Source organism: Myotis yumanensis, unplaced genomic scaffold, assembly GCF_028538775.1.
Source record: "Myotis yumanensis isolate MYYU_CA2020_CCGP unplaced genomic scaffold, mMyoYum1.0.hap1 SCAF_18, whole genome shotgun sequence".
NCBI classification, from domain to species: Eukaryota; Metazoa; Chordata; class Mammalia; order Chiroptera; family Vespertilionidae; genus Myotis; species Myotis yumanensis.
This window is the reverse complement of record NW_027223769.1, coordinates 6,407,372-6,429,995: the sequence shown is the minus strand read 5'-3', so window position 1 is coordinate 6,429,995 and position 22,624 is coordinate 6,407,372. Positions and strand designations below refer to the sequence as shown.

Sequence of the window (22,624 nt, the reverse complement as noted above, 5' to 3'; positions counted from 1 at the left end):
TGGACACTTAGGCTGTTTCCAGATCTTAGCTACGGTGAATTGTGCTGCTATGAACATAGGGGTGCTATGTCCTTTCTGATTGGTGTTTCTGTTTTCTTGGGATATATTCCTAGAAGTGGGATCATTGGGTCAAATGGGAGTTCCATTCTTAACTTTTTGAGGAAACTCCACACTGTCTTCCATAGTGGCTGCACCAGTCTGCATTCCCACCAGCAGTGCACGAGTGTTCCTTTTTCTCCACATCCTCTCCAGCACTTGTCCTTTGTGGATTTGTTGATGATAGACATTCTGACAGGTATGAGATGGTACCTCATTGTTGTTTTGATTTGCATCTCTCGGATGATTAGTGACTTTGAGCATGTTTTCATATGTCTCTTGGCTTTTTGAATATTCTTTTTTGAAAGGTGTCTATTTGGGTCCTTTGCCTATTTTTTTATTGGATTGTTTATCTTCCTTTTGTTAAGTTGTATGAGTTCCCTATAAATTTTGGAGATTAGGCCCTTATCACATATAACATTGACAAATATGTTTTCCCACGCAGTGGGCTTTCTTGTTGTTTTGTTTATGGTTTCTTTTGCTGTGCAGAAGCTTTTTATTTTGATGTAGTACCATTTGTTTACTTTCTCTTTAGTTTCCAATGCCCTAGGAGCTGTATCGGTGAAGAAATTGCTTCGGCATATGTCTGAGATTTTGTTGCCTTTGGATTCTTCTACTATTTTTATGGTTTCCCATCTTATGTTTAAGTCCTTTATCCATTTTGAGTTTATTTTTGTGTATGGTGTAAGTTGACTCCATTGTATGTTCTTGCCTCCTTTGTCAAATATTAATTCAGCATATTGGTTCGGGCTGATTTCTGGGCTCTCTATTCTATTCCATTGATCTATATGTCTGTTCTTGTGCCAATACCAGGCAGTTTTTAGAATAGTGGCTTTGTAATACAGCTTGATATCTGGTATTGAGATTCCACCTACTTTGTTTTTTCTCAGGATCGCTGCAGCTATTCAGGGTCTTTTTTTATTCCAGATGAATTTTTGGAGAGTTCGTTCTAGGCCTGTGAAATATGCCATTGGTATTTGAATGGGAAGTGCGTTGAATTTATAGATTGCTTTGGGTAATATGGACATTTTAATGATGTTGATTCTACCAATCCATGAACATGGTATGTTCTTCCATTTGTTTATGTCTTCCTCTATCTCTTTTTTCAACGTCCTGTAGTTTTCTGAGTAGAGGTCTTTTACCTCCTTAGTTAAGTTTATTCCTAGGTAGCTTAATTTTTTTGGTGCGATGGTAAATGGGATTGTTTTTTTAGACTCTCTTTCTGTAAGTTCACTATTGGTGTGTAGAAATGCCACAGATTTCTTGGCGTTAATTTTGTATCCTGCTACATTGCCGAATTCATTTATTAAGTCTAATAGTTTTTTGATGGAGTCATTAGGGTTTTTTATGGATAATATCATGTCATCTGCAAATAAAGACAGTTTTACTTCTTCTTTTCCAATTTGGATGCCTTTTATTTCTTCTTCTTGTCTAATTGCAATGGCTAATACTTCCAGTACTATATTGAACAAGAGGGGGCATCCCTGTCATGTTCCTGTTCTTAGGGGAAATGGTGTTAGTTTTTGTCCATTGAGTATGATGTTGGCTGTGGGTTTGTCATATATGACTTTTATTATGTTGAGGTATGATCCCTCTATTCCCACCTTGCTGAGAGTTTTTATCGAAAATGGGTGTTGGATTTTGTCAAATGCTTTTTCTGCATCAATTGATATGACTATGTGGTTTTTTTCTTTCATTTTATTTATGTGATGTATCACATTTATTGATTTTTGGATATTGTCCCATCCATGCATCCCTGGGATAAATCCTACTTGGTCATGGTGTATGATCTTTCTGATGTACTGCTGGATCCGATTTGCTAAGATTTTGTTGAGGATTTTGGCATCTATGTTCATGAGGGATATTGGTCTGTAATTCTCTTTCATTGTGTTGTCTTTACCTGGTTTTGGTATTAGGGTGATGCTGGCTTCACAGAATGAGCTTGGAAGTGTTCCTTCCTCTTGGATTTTTTGTAGTAGTCTGAGGAGGGTAGGTTTTAGTTCTTCCTTGAATGTTTGGTAAAACTCCCCTGTGAAGCCGTCTGGCCCTGGGCTTTTGTTTGCTGGAAGCTTTTTGATGACTGCTTTAATTTCTTCCATAGTTATTGGCCTGTTGAGACTTTTAGATTCTTCCTGATTGAGTTTTGGGATGTTGTATTTTTCTAGGAATATGTCCACTTCCTCCATGTTGTCTAATTTGCTGGAGTAGAGTTGTCCATAGTATTGTTTAAAATCATTTGTATTTCTGTGCAGTCTGTTGTTATTTCGCCTCTATCGTTTCTGATTTTGTTTATTTGGGTCCTCTCTCTTTGCTTACTGGTGATCCTGGCTAGAGGTTCATCAATCTTGTTTATCCTTTCAAAGAACCAGCTCTTTGTTTCATTGATTTTCTGTATTGTTTTTTTGGTCTCTATGTCATTTATTTCTGCTCTGATCTTTATTATCTCCTTCCTTCTGCTAACTCTGGGCTTTTCTTGTTGCTCTCTTTCTAATTCTTTGAGTTGTAGAGTTAGATGATTTACTATCATTTTTTCTTGTTTTATGAGATAGGCCTGTAGAGCTATAAACTACCCTCTCAGGACTGCTTTCATTGTGTCCCATAGGTTTTGGATTGTTGTGTTTTCATTGTCATTAGTTTCCAGGATGTTTTAAATTTCTTCTTTGATCTCATTGGTAACCCAATTAATATTTAATAACATGCTATTCAGCTTCCAAGTGTTTGAGTATTGGGGGTTGTTTTTATTGTAGTTTATTTCTTCTAATATTATGCCATCGTGGTCTGAGAAGATGCTTGGTATGATTTCAATCTTCTTGTATTTGGGGAGACTTTGTTTGTGACCCTATATGCGGTCTATTTTTGAATATGTCCCATAGGCCCTTGAGAGGAATGTATATTCCCTGGCTTTGGGGTGAAGTGTTCTGAAGATGTCAATTAAGTCCATCTGATCTAGTGAGTCATTTAGGATTGCTGTTTCTTTGCTGATTGTTTGTCTAGAGGATTTATGCAGTGATGTCAGTGGTGTATTAAAGTCTCCTACTATGATTGCATTGTTGTCGATCTCTCCTTTGATATCTTCCAGGAGTATTTTTATGTATTTGGGTGCTCCTGCATTGGGTGCATATATGTTTATCAGGGTTATATCTTCTTGTTGTATTGATCCCTTTAGTATGATGAAGTGGCCTTCCTTATCTCTGGTTATGGCCTTCACTTTGAGGTCTATTTTGTCCAATATAAGTATTGCTACCCCAGGTTTTTTTTCATTTCCATTTGCCTGAAAGATATTTTTCCATCCCTTCACTTTCAGTCTGTGTGAGTCCCTTATTCTGAGGTGGGTCTCTTGTAGACAGAAAATGTACGGGTAATGGTTTTTTATCCATTCAGCCACTCAATGTCTTTTGGTTGGAGCATTTAGTTCGTTTACATTTAAAGTTATTATTGAAAGGTACTTGTTTGTAGCCATTTCTTTTTTGTGTGGCTGTTTTATTTCTGAGCTTTTTATTTCTCCTTTTTACACCAGTCCCTTTAGCATTTCTTGCAATGCTGGCTTGGTGGTGATAAACTCCCTTAGCCTTTTTTTGTCTGTGAAGCTTCTTATTTCCCCTTCAATTTTGAATGATAGCCTTGTTGGATAGAGTATTCTTGGATTCAGTCCTTTGTTTTGCATTACTTTGTAAATTTCTGTCCATTCTTTTCTTGCCTGATGTGTTTCTGTTGAGAAATCATTCGATAATCTAATGGGAGATCCCTTGTGGGTAACTTTTCGTCTCTCTCTTGCAGCCTTTAAGATTCTCTCTTTGTTCTGAACATTTGCCATGGTAATTATGATGTGTCTTGGTGTGGGTCTTTTCGGGTTCACCTTGCTTGGGACTCTCTGTGCTTGTGTGATTTTTTTCTTCCCCACCTCAGGGAAGTTTTCTAATATTATTTCTTCAAATAGATTTTCTAACCCTTGTTCCTCTTTCTGTTGTTCTGGCAACTCTATTATTCATATGTTGTTCCGTTTCATGTTCTCCCATAGCTCCCTTAGGCTCTCCTCTGTCTTTTAATTTTTTTCTCCAATTGCTGTTCAGTTTGGGTGTGTTTTGTTTCCCTGTGTTCTAATTCGCTAATTCGGTCCTCCGCTTCTCCTAGTCTACTGTTGAAACTTTCAATGGTGTTTTTTATTGTAGCTATATCACTCTTCATTTCTTCTTGGTTCTTACATTATTTATTGATTTTTTTCATCTGTTTCTTCTTGCTTCTTGCATAAGTTGTTGATTTTTTCCTCCATCCGGTTATGCACTCTAGGACCCTTAATCTGAATTCTTTTTCTGTCATGTTGCACGCCTCTGTATCACTTAGCTGCTTTTCTGGCGAGCCCTCCTTTTCTTTCCTTTGGGGGTTTCTTTGTCTACCCATGTTTGATTGTACAGCCATATCTAGATGTTGAGTCGTTCAGTGGCTGCTCCTTGGGTGGCAGTGGCTTCTCAGGCTGAGGTTGCTCCTCGGGCAGTTGTGGTAGCAGCTGCTCCTCAGTGGGCAGCAGTTCCTCTGGTGGGTGCTGTTCACAGTTGTGGTGGCTCCTCTGGCTGGTGGGTGGAGGCTTCACACACAGCTGCTGTTCCTCAGACAGGGTGTGGTGATCAGGAGGCTGCTGTTCCTTGGATGAGGGCGGGCTACACAAGCCTGAAGTGTTTCTTTTATTACACAAGTATACATGTCTTTTTTGTTTCAGGAATCAATGATATTCAGGGATGTGGCCATAGATTTCTCTCAGGAGGAGTGGGAATGCCTGGACCCAGCTCAGAGGGACTTGTACAGAGATGTAATGCTGGAGAACTACAGCAATCTGCTGTCAGTGGGTAATGTCATTTATACCAATAATTTAGAGTTCTCTTCTGGAATGTCTTTTTTCTTCCACAGTGAATTTCTTAGCTGCTTTTTTAGTTACTAGCTGAATTCCTGTTCTCTATTCCTAAATGAGTGGTTGGAACTGAAATGAAAAGGAAGAATAGGAAACTGAAAGTTCCAATTGGCTATAGCTGAAGCTTCATCTTTTTTCTTTGGGTATTCCTGTAGTGGCATCTCTTTTTTGATCATCAAGGGACTGCATCTTACACGGATCTGATTTACCCATAGCATAACCATGTTTTGTATCTTTTCTTGTGAGCAGGACTTTACATACCTAAGCCTCATGTTATCTCCTTATTGGAACAAGGGAAAGAGCCCTGGATGGTTGGCAGAGAACTGACAAGAGGCCTGTGTTCAGGTAAGTAAGAAATGATTGAACAAAGCGGGGCATTATACGTAATAACTTAGCTGATCAGTAAGGAAACAGTGTCGTCAAGATACTATCTTACAAGCTCCCATCAAAACACTAGGCCTGGGAGAAAAAATAAGTTTTTGTGTTGTTTTTTTTTTTACCATGAGTTTATAAATGACCTATTTCATTTCTTCCCTCACTTACTAATCTTTTTATTATTATTCTTTAACACACCACTTAATTTCAAGTAGAAGGTTTCCTTCACTTCCCCTCCAAAGAAAATTTTTACCCATATTTAAGTTTCAGTTCATTATTAGCCTTTCTTTCTCTTAGACTCATCTAAATGTGTTCTATTACCACCCCCAAAATAAGATGTGTGTGTGTTTGTGTGTGTGTGTGTGTGTGTGCGCGCACATGCATTTGTATATATGCACTGCTCTTCCCCTCCAAGTAATAGTCTTCAGTATAGCTTCTAGCATTTGGTCTTCTGCCATTGTGTGAGCAAGAGGGAATTGTGTGAAAGGAGATCAGCAAAATAGCAGGATGTATGGGGTGTTGGTGTGGTAGGTACATGTGGGAGGAAGGGTGTACCTGCAGGTGATTTGGATTTTGTGGACTTAGGTATGGACTTTGAATTCTGCTCTAAATGAGGTAGGTGTAAAGCCATTTTATTCTGAATGAGGTGATTTGAGCAGAGGAGTGACAACATGTTTTTAAAGGAATACTCTAACTCAGAGATTGCTAATTTTGGATTTCTTTGTATAGAATTTAGGGAGTCAATGAACTTAGATGAGAAGGAGAAAAATGCATCTTGCCCTGGCCAGTGTTCAGTTGGTTGGAGAGTCATCTCATGCACTAGAAGGTCATGGGATTGAATCCCAGTCAGGGCACAACCTAGATTGCAGGGTCAGCCCCTGGTTGGGGCTTGCACAGGAGGCAGTCAATCAATGTCTCTCACATCAATGTTTTTCTCTCTTTCCCTCCATCTCTAAAAACATAGAAAAATATTGATATTTAGTAAACTCTAAGTGAAACTTAGTATTTCTTCCAATTATGGTATATGCAGCAAACCATAATAGTATTAGTTCCATGATTTTGACATGAATGGAAATCAACATATTGAATTATTATTTGTGCTCATCACTATTTCATAACTACTGTAGTACTAGGTTTACTGCTAGATCTTACTATTCAGTGTGTTAATAAAGAAGAAAACTCCAGGAAGAGGGAAGAACCCCTGTGAAAGCCCTTCTAAGAGGGGAAAGCTTGGTGTGTTTGAAGAACTGAAAGAAAGCCAGTATTGCTGGGCCCCATGAGCAAGCGAGAGTTAAATGTGAGTCGAGGTTGGAGAGACAGGTAGTAACCACATTACTCAGCCTCTGCTGGCATTATGAAAAGTATGGATTTTTGTAGTAGAAGGCCAAGCCAAGTGCATTTTTGGTCCCTGAATAGATTACTGAGTGTGAAACTTGCTGGGAAAACTGGGTTAGGAGGCTATTTTAGTGGTCTGAGTAAGAGATAATTCTGGTTTGGAAGAGGGCATTAACAGTGGAAATAGAAGAGGATAGTTTTAAGTTACTTTGGAGCTTAAAATTGTTGAAAGGTTATATAGAGGTACGAGTAAAAAAGATTATAGTAGAGATGTTCTAAAAGGCTCTATTTTGATGTCTTTAAATCATTTCATTAGCTTAAAAATTCTTTTTGATAAGAAATTCTTTCATAATAATACCTGTCAAATACTAAACACTTTATTGAGAGGTAATTACAAACATTTCATCACCCTTCCAGTAATCATTTCTTTATCTTTACAGATAAAGAAGTGGGGATTTAGAAAGGTTAAATAATTGCCTAGGAACATATAATGAGTAAGTGTCAGAGTTGGTACTCAGCTTATCAGTCTGCTTCTTGTTCCTATCATCTTTCCATTGCAGTGTTTGGCACTTTGTCATTTTCTTTCTGTCTGCCTTAAACTTCAGCTGCCACTCCTCTCAGTCACTACAGGTGGTAATGAGCAAGTGTCTCTCTTCTTCTAAAATAAGCATCACAAAATTCTAAGGCAAACAATAGTTTCACTTAATCCCTAGCACATAACAGATTCTGAGTCTTCCCTGTCCACCACTCACATCAAAATAGTTCAATCCTTAGACTTATCTCAGGCTATTCCCTCATGTGGCTTGCCCTCTGTAATCTCTTTCATATTCCATCCAATATATCCTTTATTATGGAGCCTATTGTTTCTGCCCCAACTGAGTGTGCAGCAGTTTAATTCTAACACTGACTACCCAGAGTTGACATAGACCCCGTAGATTAATAGCAAAATCCTACACAATACTGCCTTTACTTCAACTGCCAGCTGTAAGTCTCAGGGGGTCCTCAGAACACCCATACTTCTGACCAACTGGCTATAAAGTTGGGGCTTTCCATGACTCTTACAGTTTTAATGATTTGCTAGAATAACACAGCACTTGGAAAGCTCTATACTTACAGTTGCAGTTTTACTGTAAAGGATATATATTAGGCTAAGGTCTGTGAGGCTCCCAGATGCAAAGAGTCCATACCCTCTATCACTGTTGAGTCAAAATGCATCACCCTTTTGGCATTTCAGTGTTCAGGTAGCAAGCTTTAGTGTCCAGAATTTTTATTGTGATTTATTTATATTCACATGATTAATTGAGTCATTGACATGAGTCAAACATGAGTAGTATATTGCAGCACAACCTTAGAACATCTAGGATGTAACTAGGCAATAGGAATTTTTCAGTTCCATTATGTATTCACTAAAGGCCCGGTGCACAAAATTTGTGCACTTGGGGGGTGGTCCCTAAGCCTGACCTGCGCCCTCTCACAGTCTGGGAGCCCTCAGAGGATGTCTGACTGATGGCTTAGGCCCATGGGGAGCAGGCCTAAGCTGGCAGTTGGACATCCTTAGCACTGCCACGGAGGTGGGAGAGCCTCCCGCTACCGCAGCTGCGCTCACCAGCTGTGAGCCCAGCATGTGGCTGAGTAGCACTCCCCCCGTGGGAGTGCACTGACCACCAGGGGGCAGCTCGTGCATTGAATGTCTGCCCCGTAGTGGTCAGTGCTCATCATAGCGACTGGTTGTTCCACCGTTTGGTCAATTTGCATATTACCTTTTTATTATATAGTATGAGACCACAACTGCAGATATGGTCCAAATTTGACTAAAATGTCATTATGGGGTACATGGATGACTATATCTCACTACATTCTATATATTTCTAGTCCATTTTTCAGATTAAACAAATATACTTGAGAACTGTATGTCATTTACTACCAGATATCTTAAATTTTTTCATCTCTATTATAAAAGTTTAACTTTTCACAAATGGGACAGAAATAATATTTGCTATTTTATTTTCTTTCAGATCTGGAGTCAATGTGTGAAACCAAGTTATTATCTCTAAAGAAGGAAGTTTATGAAATAGAATCATGCCAGAGGGAGATAATGGGACTTACAAAGTATGGTCTCGAGTATTCTCATTATAGAGATGTTTTGGAATATGGCAGCCACCTTGAAAGACAACTGGGATATCAGAATGGTCATTTCAGCCGAGAAATACTTACTCATGGATATATGCCCACATATATTCAACAGACATTCTTTACTCTGCATCAAATAATTAATAATGAAGAGAAACCTTATGAATGCAAGAAATGTGGGAAAGTCTTTAATCAGAATTCACAATTTATTCAACATCAAAGAATTCATAATGGTGAAAAATCTTATGAATGTAAGGAGTGTGGGAAATTCTTTAGCTGTGGCTCACATGTTACTCGACATCTGAAAATTCATACTGGTGAAAAACCCTTTGAATGTAATGAATGTGGAAAGGCCTTCAGTTGTAGCTCATACCTTTCTCAACATCAGAGAATTCATACTGGTAAGAAACCCTATGAATGTAAGGAATGTGGGAAAGCCTTTAGTTATTGCTCAAATCTTATTGACCATCAGAGAATTCACACTGGTGAAAAACCCTATGAATGTAAAGTATGTAGGAAAGCTTTTACTAAGAGCTCACAACTTTTTCAACATGCAAGAATTCATACAGGTGAGAAACCCTATGAATGTAAGGAATGTGGCAAAGCTTTTACTCAGAGCTCAAAGCTTGTTCAGCATCAGAGAATTCATACTGGTGAAAAACCCTATGAGTGTAAGGAATGTGGCAAAGCCTTCAGTAGTGGCTCAGCACTTACTAATCATCAGAGAATCCACACTGGGGAAAAACCCTATAATTGTAAGGAATGTGGCAAGGCTTTTACTCAGAGCTCACAACTTAGACAACATCAGAGAATTCATGCTGGTGAGAAACCTTTTGAATGTCTTGAATGTGGGAAAGCCTTTACTCAGAACTCACAACTTTTTCAACATCAGAGAATTCATACAGATGAAAAACCATATGAATGTAATGAATGTGGAAAGGCTTTTAATAAATGCTCAAACCTTACTCGACATTTGAGAATTCATACTGGTGAAAAGCCCTATAACTGTAGGGAATGTGGGAAGGCATTTAGTAGTGGGTCAGATCTCATTCGTCATCAGGGAATTCATACTGATGAATAATAAAAGTTAAAGCTCTTCCTAATATTTTAAACAACAAATAATGTTAGAGAGTTACCATCTTTCACTATTTGTTTTCATTCATATAAATGCTAATTTTCATAATTACCATATATATATATATATATATAGAGAGAGAGAGAGAGAGAGAGAGAGAGAGCGCCTATATTGGCATTTATCCATGCTTCCCAAATATTGTACTAATGGCAGATGTTCAGTAATTCTTTTCTTTCCCATTATTTTGTCCTACCTTCTTGGTGTTAATGTTATATTATTCTTTATATTTTCTTGTGTTTCAGAGCTATTTTTTTCTGTTCTGATTTATATATTTGTGCTTAAATTATGTGATCTTGTATTTTTAATTCCCGTAGAAATTTAACTTGCTTTTGAAATCAGTGTTAATATTTTTGTCTCAGAAATTTATATTTTCTTAAAAAAACCAGAAACCAAAAAGCAAATATTAATTGTAATCAGAGTAACTATAGATAACTACTCTCAAGTTGGTAGAGTACATCCCACCATACTTTGTCTTTAAAGAAAGTGTAGTCATGGTATGCATATTGTATCTTCACCTGCTCTTAACATGACAAAAAATATGATTGCCATTTCAGCAAATGTAGATTTTTTATTTTTAATGACTTATACTCAATGACTTTTTTAAATGGCTTTATTATTCATGTTATGGTTGCATCTAAATGTTCACATGCCCTGAGTATATGACCCAAAATTTATCTTTGGATTTGTGTTTTTCTTTTAAAAAAATGTATTTTAATTGCTGAAATTATCCACATCTTTTCCTTATAAACTTTTATGTTCCTTTTCATTAGCCCTAATCCCAGTCTCATACTAGGAGGTTTTTAACCACTATTATAAAAATGTTGTCATCCTTCTAGATTTTTTTTTTTACTTTTTTTTGATAGGTGTTAGTGGTATTTCATATGTTTTATTTCATGTACAGTAAATATAATTATGCTATATCTATTGGTTTGTTATGAGGATTCAATGAATGAATAAATTTAAAGTATTAGGACTATATCACATACTAAGTGCTTAGTAAAAGTTGTCCATTTTTATCATTGATATGCTAATTTTCATAATTACCTTATTATTTGTGGGAAGGATTTAAACCATGTTGTTTACCTTTGTATAAATCAAAGAATGTGCAATGAAAAAAGAAATGAGTGTAATGTGTATAAGAAAGCTTTTCTCATCACTCATTATTCAGCATGGGTTTTTAAAAGGAAAAGGAAAACTTTGTGAGTAGTCTCAATTCAGACTTCATCATTTATGCTGCACAAAAATGAATACTAGCCTTAAACCCTATGGATATAATGATTGGTAGGTGAAAGCACAAGTGTTAAAGTAGGAAATGATGAAAATATTTTTCCTAGTAATTAGTTCCCCCAAAGCAGAAAATATATAGGCCAAATGTTTTGCCCCCTTGATCAACATGGGTTAAGCATTTGTACACATAAGTGTCTATAGACACAAGTGGTGGACCTTTTTTAATTAAATAAAAAATATCATGGCAGTTAACTGGTTAAGGAACTAAATCCTTATTATACACATTACTTAAATGTGAACAAAAGTGAGAACAATTGAAAAACCTGTGAGTGGCAATCAAAGTTATATAGGGAGTTTTATAACCCAATATGTGTGTGTGTGTGTGTGTGTGTGTGTGTGTGTGTGTGTGCGCGCATTACAATATTAGAAAGATCATTAAGAAACAAAATCAATATATAACCCAAGGAGCTAAAACAAACAAAAAAATCTAAAACATGGGGTAGAGAAGGCATTATTAGTTATGAAATGCATAAATAAGTAAGAGAAAAAAAGTAAAATAGAAATTTTTATGATTTGACTGAAAAAAAGACAAACTTTAGTGATTCATGTAAGGAAGTAAGGATGACAAATAGCATTGTGAATGAGACAATGACATGATCACATATTTACATTTGAAAGGACTAGATCTTTTTCAGTGATAAAAATGTTTCGGTGATTAAAAATAGATTAAAAATGCATACTGATGAATAATAAAAGTTAAAGCTTTTATTAATAAAAGTTAAATAATAATAAAAATTAAAGATTAAAAAATACTTTAAATGTCACATAGCTACTAAAGAAGACATCATCCTAGATATATTTATAGATAAAACCTATGAAATGTTTGGGAACTCTTCCAGACTGAGATATTAGATACCAAGTTATCTATTTCTATGAACTTTTCATAATTCTAATGTTAAAACTATCTAGGAGAACACAAAGAAAGATAGTACAGTTGACCTTCAATCAACACAGATTTGAACTGTATGGGTTCACTTCCACACAGATTTTTTATAATAAATACAGTCAGTGCTTTGTATCCACAGCTTTGAATCTGTAGATTCAACCAACTATGGCTTGAAAATAGTATTTTTGCATTCCCAACAGTTGTTTGAAAATTCCCAACAGATTTTGATCCACAGTTGGTTGAATCCACAGATGTGAAGGGCAAACTGTAGTCAAGTTTGGGGGGAGTCAAAAGTTATAAGCAGATTTTTGACATTTGGAGGGTGGGGGCTCCTAATCCTAGCCTTGTTAAATAGTCAAACTGAATGTCCAGAATCAGTTATGAAAATGTGATGTTATAAATTAGCAAATCAAATTTAGTAATCAATTGAAAAAATGATCACAATCTGAATTTAGGAATAAATTGTTTCTAATAAATATTTATTCAAACTTGTTACTCACTTTCTGAAACTTGGAAATCAAATCATATTCTTTAGTATCTGAACTCAGAAACCAAATAGATTTTGAAGAAAGAGAATCTTTAAATACAAAACAAGATAATTCACAAGGAATTTCTAGAATTCAGATAACTAAAGCACTACAAATGAAAATATATTATAAAGCACTAATATCTTCTAGAGGCAGCCTTTTTTATTCTTAATGGTATTTGACAGAATAGAATATATTTAATAAATGAGTTATCCTACCTGCTGCAATATCACTGTATTTACCCTGTCTACATCTCATTTGAAGAGCCTTTAAAACATTGGCATGAATTATTTTAAAATTCATTTTAAAGCTACTCTGCTCCTTTTCTTTTTATTTTATTTTTTTTATTTTTATTTTTTACTCGAAAAGGGAGCACTTTTCCTTTTCTGGTTTTGACTTCAAAGGTAGCATTCAATAAATCTGTGTTGCTGTTTTTTTTAAAAAAAACCCACACACAAAAATATAGCATTCAAGATGATGTAGGTTTTTGATTGTATAGAGTTAAATATTTCCCCAGAAGATATAAACATTTTAATTATAAATAGTCTCTTTATAATTTTTAGTAAACTACTTTAGATCATATTCATACAGAAAAGTGCACAAACCCTACATGTACAGCTCATTCAATGTTTACAGACTGGACCAACCATGGTAACGAGCTCCCAGATCAATAATGGTAGCATTACCTTTAGTATTTTGCTGGGGAACCTTTTTTCTGCCAAGGGCCATACAGAATTATTAATTTAAAAATTAGCCTGCTGTTTCGGTCAAACATTTAATTAACTCACCCCTAATGCTGTGGCAGGGCCAAACCAAATGATTTCGTGGGCCTTATACAGCCAGTGGGCTGGATTTTCCCCACCCTGGTGTATTGGGAAGTAGGAAGGAAGTTATTAAAACAAGAACAAACTTTAACTTTCATTTCAATTATAATATACAAGAATATGAAAGGTCTTTATTTCCATGCAGCTTGAAAGATAAAAATCATACTTTCCTTTGGGGCTCTCTAAGAATGGAGGAGGCAAGGAAGACTTGAACTGAATTCCTGATAGAAATAAGCCATTTATAAGTGAACAGGTTGCTGTGTGGCCTTCCATACCCAGGTGCAGTGCATGGTATGAGCATGGATATGGGTGTGGATATAGGTGGATGAAGAAGTAGGCCTGAGATGAAGAGATTTTATAGAGATGGAGCCTAAAATGATACTTAGGCGTTTCTGGATGGATTAGAATCTGGAAGTGTTTCAAGTGCTATCAACCAACTTTACCTAATTTATTAGGACTCTATCATAGAATACACTTACTTTTATAGGAAACACTATGATAGACCACATGTTGAGTCATAAAACAAGCGTCAATAACTGCCAAAGACTAATATCATACAGATTATGTTCTCTAGCACAAAACTAAGTAGAGCTCAATGATCCAAGAAATATTGAAAATCCTGTTTTCTTCCAGACTCTTGTTAGTCTTAGCTTTTAACTTAGGCGAATGATTCACCTAGGATTCATATTTTTTTGTGATATGAAGTATAGGTTGAGGTTTGTTTTTCCTCCTCACATAGATATCTAGTTGTTCTTTCACTTTTTGTTCAAAAAAAGATTGTACTGTCCTAAATGAGTTGCTTTGGAACTTTTATAAAAAACCAAATGACCATAAATGTATACCATTATATTAACAACTAGCTGTACCCGGCCACACATTGCTGTGGCTCAGTCTGGTTAAATGGAAAAGAAAGAAAAGAGAAAGCGTGTGTTTCTAATATGTTTAATTTCACAATGCTTGTGGGTATACAATATTTTTTGTTGTTCCATTGTCTGTGCAGATATAGAGATTGTCTGGTTTGCTGACTCTAGAACACGCAACATATAATTGTCCATGTGAGAAGCAATCCGTGTCTAGATCTAAACTGCACAATTCTAAAGATTGGCCCTGAGCTTTGTTGATGGTAATTGCGAACGCCAATCGAATTGGGAATTGCAATCTCTTAAATTGAAATGGCATATCCATTGGAATCATAGGAATGCGAGGAATGAGAACATCTTCACCTTTGAAAGGTCCTGTCAAGATTATTGCTTCTACAACATTGCTCATTAATTTTTTTACTGCAAGCTGCGTGCCATTGCAAAGCTTTGGCTGGTTGATATTTTGCAACATGATAATTGGCACACCAATTTTCAATTGCAGTACGTGCAGTGGCATCCCTGGCAGATCGAAGAATTCAAAAATTCTGTTGGATAATTAACCACTTCATCTACTTCCAGAACAGTGTCGACGGACTTGTATGTGACTGCCTCGCTTTGAATGTTAGACTGAATAATATTGTTAAGTTCGTAGACATCTTTGTTCTTGGCTGCAAGAATAGCTCGTTCACTCCGCCAATCGTGATTCTTATAATTGGTTTGAATATTGGGAAATACTTTTTCAACCAATTCTTCTTTTGACGTCACTAAATTGCAGAAGTTATGAGGCAATAAGATTTGTCTTGAGATCAGATCAACCGGGACCTTTCTGTTCCCAATTTCCAGCAATTGATGTGAGACTATCTCAGCTGATCGATCGTTTTGCAGCTGGACATGCATATTTGTAGTTAATTTTATCTACAGTTTATAATTGTAAACAGAAACATTGAAATGGAATCGTAAAATATTTAGTATAGTTTGTGTTGCTTTTACGTCCAACAGATGGTGCTGTTTTTCAAAAAAGCAGGTTTTTACCTTTCACAGGTGTGACATCTATATAACGTGCGTATTCGAATACAATGTTGTTTCAAAATTTCAAAGCAATCGGTAAAGAACTTTCGGAGATTTAAGATTTTGAACAAACGAACATTTACGTTTTTATTTATATAGATGTAAAATGAGAAAAAAATACTTGTTATATTAGTTTCTAAAACATAAAATACTTAAGAATAAGTTTAATAACAGCTAGGAAAGGTGTTTACATGGAAAGCTATAAAACATTTCTGAAAGGAGTTAGACAAGAACTTTAAAAATGGAGGTACCATGACTGTGGATTGGAAACTCAATATTTTTGATAAAATTTTCCAAATTTATCTACAGATTTAATGACATCCTAGTCAAATTACCAACATGCTTTTTATTTTAAAATTAATAAAACTATTCTAAAATTAGCATAGAAATCCAAAGACCTAGAAAAGACAAAACCAATATTGAGAAAGAGCAAGGACTTGTAGTATCTAACTTCAAGACTTAATATAAAGCTATGATAGGCAATAAAGACTGTGGAGTTGTCTAAGGATAGATGAAAAGATCAATGGAGTAGAACAGAGTCCAGAAGTAGACAACAACAAACCTGAGTTCAACTTATACATTCCAGCATGTTACAAAGTAAATTGACCATGAAAGAAATATATACATCTAGGAAACATTTATGTGACTAAAATATATAAATAAAAAGATAAAGTTTAGGAGATTTTTATAGAGTTAGCTAAGTATTTAGAGTTAGGAGCTTTCTCGTGTATCTAATATTAGGCCCTATAGAAAGTAGTTTGTCTGTCAGATACTGGTCCTGCTCTGCAGAAGGAATTTCCTCTCACCAAAGATCTCATAAATATTTCCTTCCTTTATAACTCCCCTTCCAGTCAGATCCTATGAGATATTTTCTTTAAACATCGAATTATGGTAATTTTGTAGAAAAAAAGTGACATACATTAAATTATATCATTAAAAACATTTGAGGAGAGAAACCAAGATGGTGGCATAGGTAAATACCTGAAATTGCTGCCTTGCACAACCACTTCAAAAATACAACTAAAAGACAAAACGGACATCATCCAGAATGATGATGGCTGACTGAAGGCTGGCTGAATGGAAATTCTACAACTAGAAGGAAAAAGAAAAGCACACTGAAACTCAGAGAAGGTGCAGAAGTAAAGTGCAGAGGTATGGAGGTGCATGTGGAAAGGGCTGGCAACTGAGGACACAGTTGTCTTTTTCAATCGGGAGGGAGTCTCAAGCTCACGACTGCTGTGAACTCCAGTTCCGGGCTAGTCTCTGGGGACCCAGACTCATATGGGGAGAAACTGGACTGTCTGGCAGCGGGCGGAACTCGAGGGTGGCTTTCTCTCAGAGGTTCTTGCAGCAATTACGGGGATACTGAGACATGGGGCCTTTTAGGGTAGGACTGAGGAGCAGCCATATCTGTTTGCTTCACCCTGTTGATTCCCTGAGACCTCACCCCACCCAAGCTGTGTGCAGAGGCTTTTGCATATGAAAGGCCTGGCCCTTTGCAATCTAAAATTACCTAACAAACTGCAGCTGGGTCAGAGAGACCCAGAACATCCAAAAGAAGGCCCAAGGCCCCACAGCAGCTTGCATTGCTTCACAGCTGGGCCTCATCTGGGCACCTCCAAACCCCAAACAAAGAAGAGGAATCTGCAGATCTCTCCATACCTCCTGCTGGGTAGCATCAGGCAGAGGCTAAATTAGCACCTTAGAGATCCAAGAGCCAGTGTACACAGTGGTTAGAGTGGGACCATCCAGATTACAACTCTTCAGATCCATAAGGGACACAATCAGGGGGCAGACTCAGTGAGCACCAAAGCCCCACTGAAGCAAGTCCTGCCCCATAGGGTGTCTCCAGCACAGAAGTTCTCCCATTGTAGACACAGCTGGTCCTCGCAGCCAATTGGCTGGTGGTCAATTCCTCTCAGTGATGCCAATAGAAATCAAGGCTTAACTACAAAGACTGTGCACACAGCCCACAAAGGGGTGCACCAAGAGTGTCCACCTCAGATTATTGGGGAGGCTGAACTACTGGACCCTATAGGACACCTAGCACAGAAAACCACTCTATCAACAAAGGGAAGCATAAAAAATGCGGAGACAAAGAAACAGGTCACAAATGACAGAAATGGAGGAAAGCAAACTACTGGATATAGAGTTCAAAACCACACTTTTTAGGTTTTTCAAGAACTTTCTAGAAACCGCCAATAAATTTAGTGAGACCCTCAAGAAATCTAGTGAGACCCTTGAGGATATGAAAAAGAACCAACTAGAAATTAAGCATACACTGACTGAAATAAAGAATATTATACAGAGTTCCAACAGCAGACTAGAGGATCCCAAGAATCAAGTCAAAGATTTGAAATACGAAGAAGCAAAAAACACCCAACCGCAAAAGCAAAAAGAAAAAGAAATCCCCAAATATGAAGATAGTTAAGGAGCCTCTGGGACAACTTCAAGCGTACCAACATCCGAATTATGGGGGTGCCAGAAGAAGAGAGAGAGCAAGATATTGAAAACCTATTTGAAGAAATAATGACAGAAAACTTCCCCTACCTGGTGAAAGAAATAGATTTCCAAGTCCAGGAAGCACAGACAACCCCAAACAAAAGGAATCCAAAGAGGACCACACCAAAACACATCATAATTAAAATGCCAAGAGCAAAAGACAAAGAGAGAATCTTAAAAGCAGCAAGAGAAAGACAGTCAGTTACTTACAAGGGAGTACCCATATGACTGTCAGCTGATTTATCAACAGAAACTTTGCAGGCCAGAAGGGAGTGGCAAGAAATATTCAAAGTGATGAATGCCAAGAACCTACAACCAAGATTACTTTATCCAGCAAAGCTATCATTCAGAATTGAAGGTCAGATAAAGAGCTTCACAGATAAGGAAAAGCTAAAGGAGTTCATCACCACCAAACCAATATTATATGAAATGCTGAAAGGTATCCTTTAAGAAGAGGAAGAAGAAGAAAAAGGTAAAGATACAAATTATGAACAACAAATACACATCTATCAATAAGTAAATCTAAAAATCGAGTGAATAAATAATCTGATGAACAGAATAAACTGGTGAAAATAATAGAATCAGGGGCATAGAAAGGGAGTGGACTATTTTCAGGGTGAAAGGGGTGTGGGGATACAGGAAGAGACTGGACAAAAATCGTACACCTATGGATGAGGACGGGGGTGGTAAGGGCAGAAGGTGGGGTGGGAACTGGGTGGAGGGGAGCTATGGAGGAAAAAAGAGGAACAACTGTAATAATCTGAACAATAAAGATTTAATTTAAAAAATTTGAGAAAATATAAACAGTTTTATAAAGGAGAAAAACCTCTGAAATTGGAGAGTTTTAAAAGACGGACAGAGAGAGAGATTCCAAGATGGTAGCAGGTTAAGTGGAAGCTACACTGACCTCCCAGGACCAAACTGGAATTACAACTAAAATATAGAAAAATCATCCTAAATAACCAACTGAAGACTAGCTGGAGATAACCCTTATAACCAAGGACGTAAAAAAGAGGCCACATTAAGACTGATGGGAAGTGTGGAGGCTTGAGAGGGCTGGCTGGGCTCCCACAGGCAGAATCTGAATTTCTGAAGAGATATCTGAGCTGTGGGAGGTTCCCCCTGCGAACTCGGGTTTAAACCCCTGCCAGAAGCCGGTCCATCCTTGCTGCTTGACACAGTCGCTGCAGGAAAGAAACATCTGCACAGCATATGTTTCAAGGGACCTGGCATATATAGCATATTGTTCTTAATATGTTTGCTCTCCTTAGCGCCATGTGTTTTAACCAAGGTCACCTCTCCGAGAAAAGTTGTTTCCCCAGGTGGGGATTTTCCCCTGAGGTTAGGGAGGGGATACAACCCCTTAATTAAGTGCCAGGCAGGTAGTTAAGCTACATAATCTTTACTCCCTGTTAGGAGATAAGAAACGCCCTAACCTTTGTAATAGAAATTGACAGGATTAAAATCGGCTGGTATAAATACGGATGTAACAAGACAATAAACTTCAGATCCACATCAGATCCTCATCAGTTCCTGATCAGATCCTAACCAGAACCTAGCCAGAGAACATGGCAAAAGATCCTGGACAGAACCTGGCTACAGAACTTCACTGGAGAACCTAGACAGAACATGGCAAAAGAACCTGGATAGAACCTGGATAGAACCTGGCTAAAGAACCTGGTGACTGAACCTGGCTGGAGAACCTGGAGAACCTGGCTGGAGAACCTAGCGAGAGAACATGGCAACAGAACCTGGCTGGAGATCCTAGACAGAACTTGGCTGGAGATCCTGGCTAGAGGTCCTGACTAGGCTGCTGATCAACTGAAGGCTGTCTTCGTGTCATTCCTTCTTCGCCGACTCCGTCCACACCTTTGGGGACCCCTGGACCCGTTGGGGTTGGACCCCAGCAAACCCCAAGCTGGGCTCACCAGCCCAGAGTAACAGAACTGGGAAAGGTGCCCACATAACATCTGGCTATGAAAAGCACCAAGGAGAGATGGCTAGAACCCCCTTAAAAGGCTAACACACTAAATTTTGTTTACAGCCACTTACCTTGGGCTCCCGCAGTGGGAGGACAGAGTGGCCTAGAGCTGTATGAGGAGAGTCAGGTTGGTGACTCTGGGAGAGAGCTGAGAGGACAGCAAGTGGGATCCCTCTGCTGAGTCATTCCCCCATGCTGTATAAACCATCTTATTCAGACCTTTCCCATCAATGCAGTTTTAGCCTGGGGGTTGGGGGTAGGTGAATTTGCCCCATTTTTGAAAACCCTCTTGCCTCACCCTGTGGAGTTTACACCTACTTGAGCTCTATAACCTGAGGCTTATTAAATGACAGACTAACAATTAGCCTGCGGGTAGAGGTAGAACTCTTGGTGCTTTGAATCTTTGCTTGAGGTGCTCCTAGGACCTGGGCTAGGAAAAGAAGGCCTTGATGCACAGCTTGGTCCTTTCCACATGCATTCAGGCCCAGCAAGGTTAGTGAGAAGTAGTGGGTCACTGATAGCTCCAAAGGGTACTTAGGGCCAGTCACAAATAGTGTCTGATATTGGCTTGCACCAGAGACACTCCAAAGAGGCCCCAAAACCAATAAACCCAGTAGCCATCTTTAAACAACAACAGAGCAGGATCCACAATAAGCTCCACAAGCAGTATATCCACAGGGAGATACTGGCAGGCTCCAAACCCTGCTGGGAAGAATTCTGCTTCATGTGATAAGCACCCACACAGCAGCCTGCACACTATGTTGGGGGTTGAGCCTCACTATCAGTCAGCCTGAGGCTCGAGCCCATACATAAATGAGCCAATAGCAATCAAGACTCGATTAGAACAAGCGGGCCCACACAACATGCACTAGGGCAGTGATGGCAAACCTATGACATGCGTGTCAGAGGTGACACGCGAACTCATTTTTTTGGTTGATTTTTCTTTAAATGGCATTTAAATATATAAAATAAATATCAAAAATATAAATCTTTGTTTTACTATGGTTGCAAATATCAAAAAATTTCTATATGTCACACGGCACCAGAGTTAAGTTAGGGTTTTTCAAAATGCTGACACGCCGAACTCAAAAGGTTTGCCATCACTGCACTAGGGACATTATTAGAGCACCCAGGTCTAGATATCAATTGATATCCAAAGGTCATCCACTACATAAGGCCACCCTACCAAGAATGGGAGTCATAGCAGATCTACCTAATATGTAGAAATAAACACAAATCTATCAGCCAAAATGAGGAGACAAAAAAACAAGCCCCAAGTGAAGGAATGAGACTTCTCCAGAAGGAGAGCTAAATGAAATGGAGATAAGCAATTTATTAGGTATAGAGTTCAGAGTAATGATTGTAATGATGTTCAATAGCATAAAAAATATATATAGCATACTTGTCTTAGATCCTCACCTCTCCCCAACCTCTCCCCAGACTCCACAAGTCCGCACCTTCTCCCGCACTTCAACCACGGAAATTCAAACTACGATGGCAGCTCAATTGAACATTACTCCTTCCAACTTCAGTGAACCCAGGACTGGCCATGGGATTGGAAACCAAGACCCCAGAGATTCACAACTGTGACTTATCTTAGTGGATAAGATTGGAGCAGGAAAAAGTACCACAGGGAACAACATCCTTGGAAAGAAAGCAGCATGGCATTCCAGCATGGTAGCAAAATCCATCACCAAGGTCTGTCAGAAAGGGAGCAGCAAGTGGAATGGAGAGAAATTGTCGTTGTGGACACACCTGGCATTTTGGACACTGAGGTACAGGATGCTGCTGACTGGAAAAGGGAGATTGCTAATTGTATCCTCCTGACCTCCACCGGGCCTCACGCTGTGCTCCTGGTGATCCGGCTGGGCAGGTACACAAAGGAAGAACAAAAGGCTGTGGAGGAGATGCTGTCAATGTTTGGATCCCAAGCTGAGAAATACATGATTCTCTTATTCACCCAGAAAGATAACCTGGAAGGCATGGAGTTCCATGATTACTTAAAGGAAGCTCCACAAGGCATTCAAGATCAGATGGAGCAGTTCAAGAATCTTCACTGTGAGTTCAACAATAAGGCAACAGGAGCTGAGCAGGAGGCTCAGAAGGCACAGCTGTTGGACCTGGTCCAGCACATGGTGATGGAGAACAAGGGAGGATGCTACACTGATGAGATGTGCCAAAGGGTTGAGGTGGAGATTCAGAAACAGATTCAAGTGAAAGAAGCAAAATACAAAGCTGAACTGGAGAGAGAGAAAAGGCAAGTAAGAGAGAAATATATAAAAAATCAGAAACCTGAAAGATAAATTGGAGCAAGAAAAGAGAAAGGCAGAAACAGAGAGAGAATTGGCAGAAAGGAAGATTTGCTATCTAAAAAGGCTGCAAGAAGCCAGAGATGAAGTTGAGAGTCAGCCAGATACTAGTATACTTGACATAATCAAGTGTATAACACTGATCACTTTACCTTTTTTCTTTATTCTATTCCAGAGAATATAAGCTTTTTGAAAATCTGTTTCCTGCATATTTTCAAGTGTTCCTTCCCATATAACTCATTCCCCAAAGTCAGAGTTCTCTGTTTCTGTTCTTCAAGTTCTCAGGACTGGGGTGTTTAGTAAAGTTTCTTATTGGCAATTGGTAGATATCTGTTTGATTTACTTAACAGGATGAGACACATTCTCAATTTTTAAAACTCCAAAGTAGAAAGTATGGATGCTCCCT

The 22,624-nt window shown here is 38.1% G+C and overlaps 1 protein-coding gene and 1 pseudogene across 3 annotated transcripts in view; both read left to right on the top strand.

Annotated features, from left to right (window-relative positions):
- ZNF383 (zinc finger protein 383) overlaps positions 1–10,929 on the top strand; it is a 64,256-nt gene extending 53,327 nt beyond the window's left edge. For 2 of the 3 annotated variants that reach the window (XM_070398449.1, XM_070398448.1), the window contains exons 3-5: positions 4,811–4,937; positions 5,249–5,344; positions 8,725–10,929. In XM_070398449.1, the coding sequence (XP_070254550.1) occupies positions 4,811–4,937; positions 5,249–5,344; positions 8,725–9,920 (1,419 nt within the window). In that variant the 3' untranslated portion in view covers positions 9,921–10,929. Of the gene's footprint in view, positions 1–4,810; positions 4,938–5,248; positions 5,345–7,149; positions 7,204–8,724 lie in introns of those variants that run through there. The other variant, XM_070398450.1, reaches the window with a different exon arrangement.
- A 10,474-nt stretch (positions 10,930–21,403) lies between these two features.
- LOC138997317 (GTPase IMAP family member 4 pseudogene) lies at positions 21,404–22,402 on the top strand (annotated as a pseudogene).
- Positions 22,403–22,624: the final 222 nt, after the last annotated feature.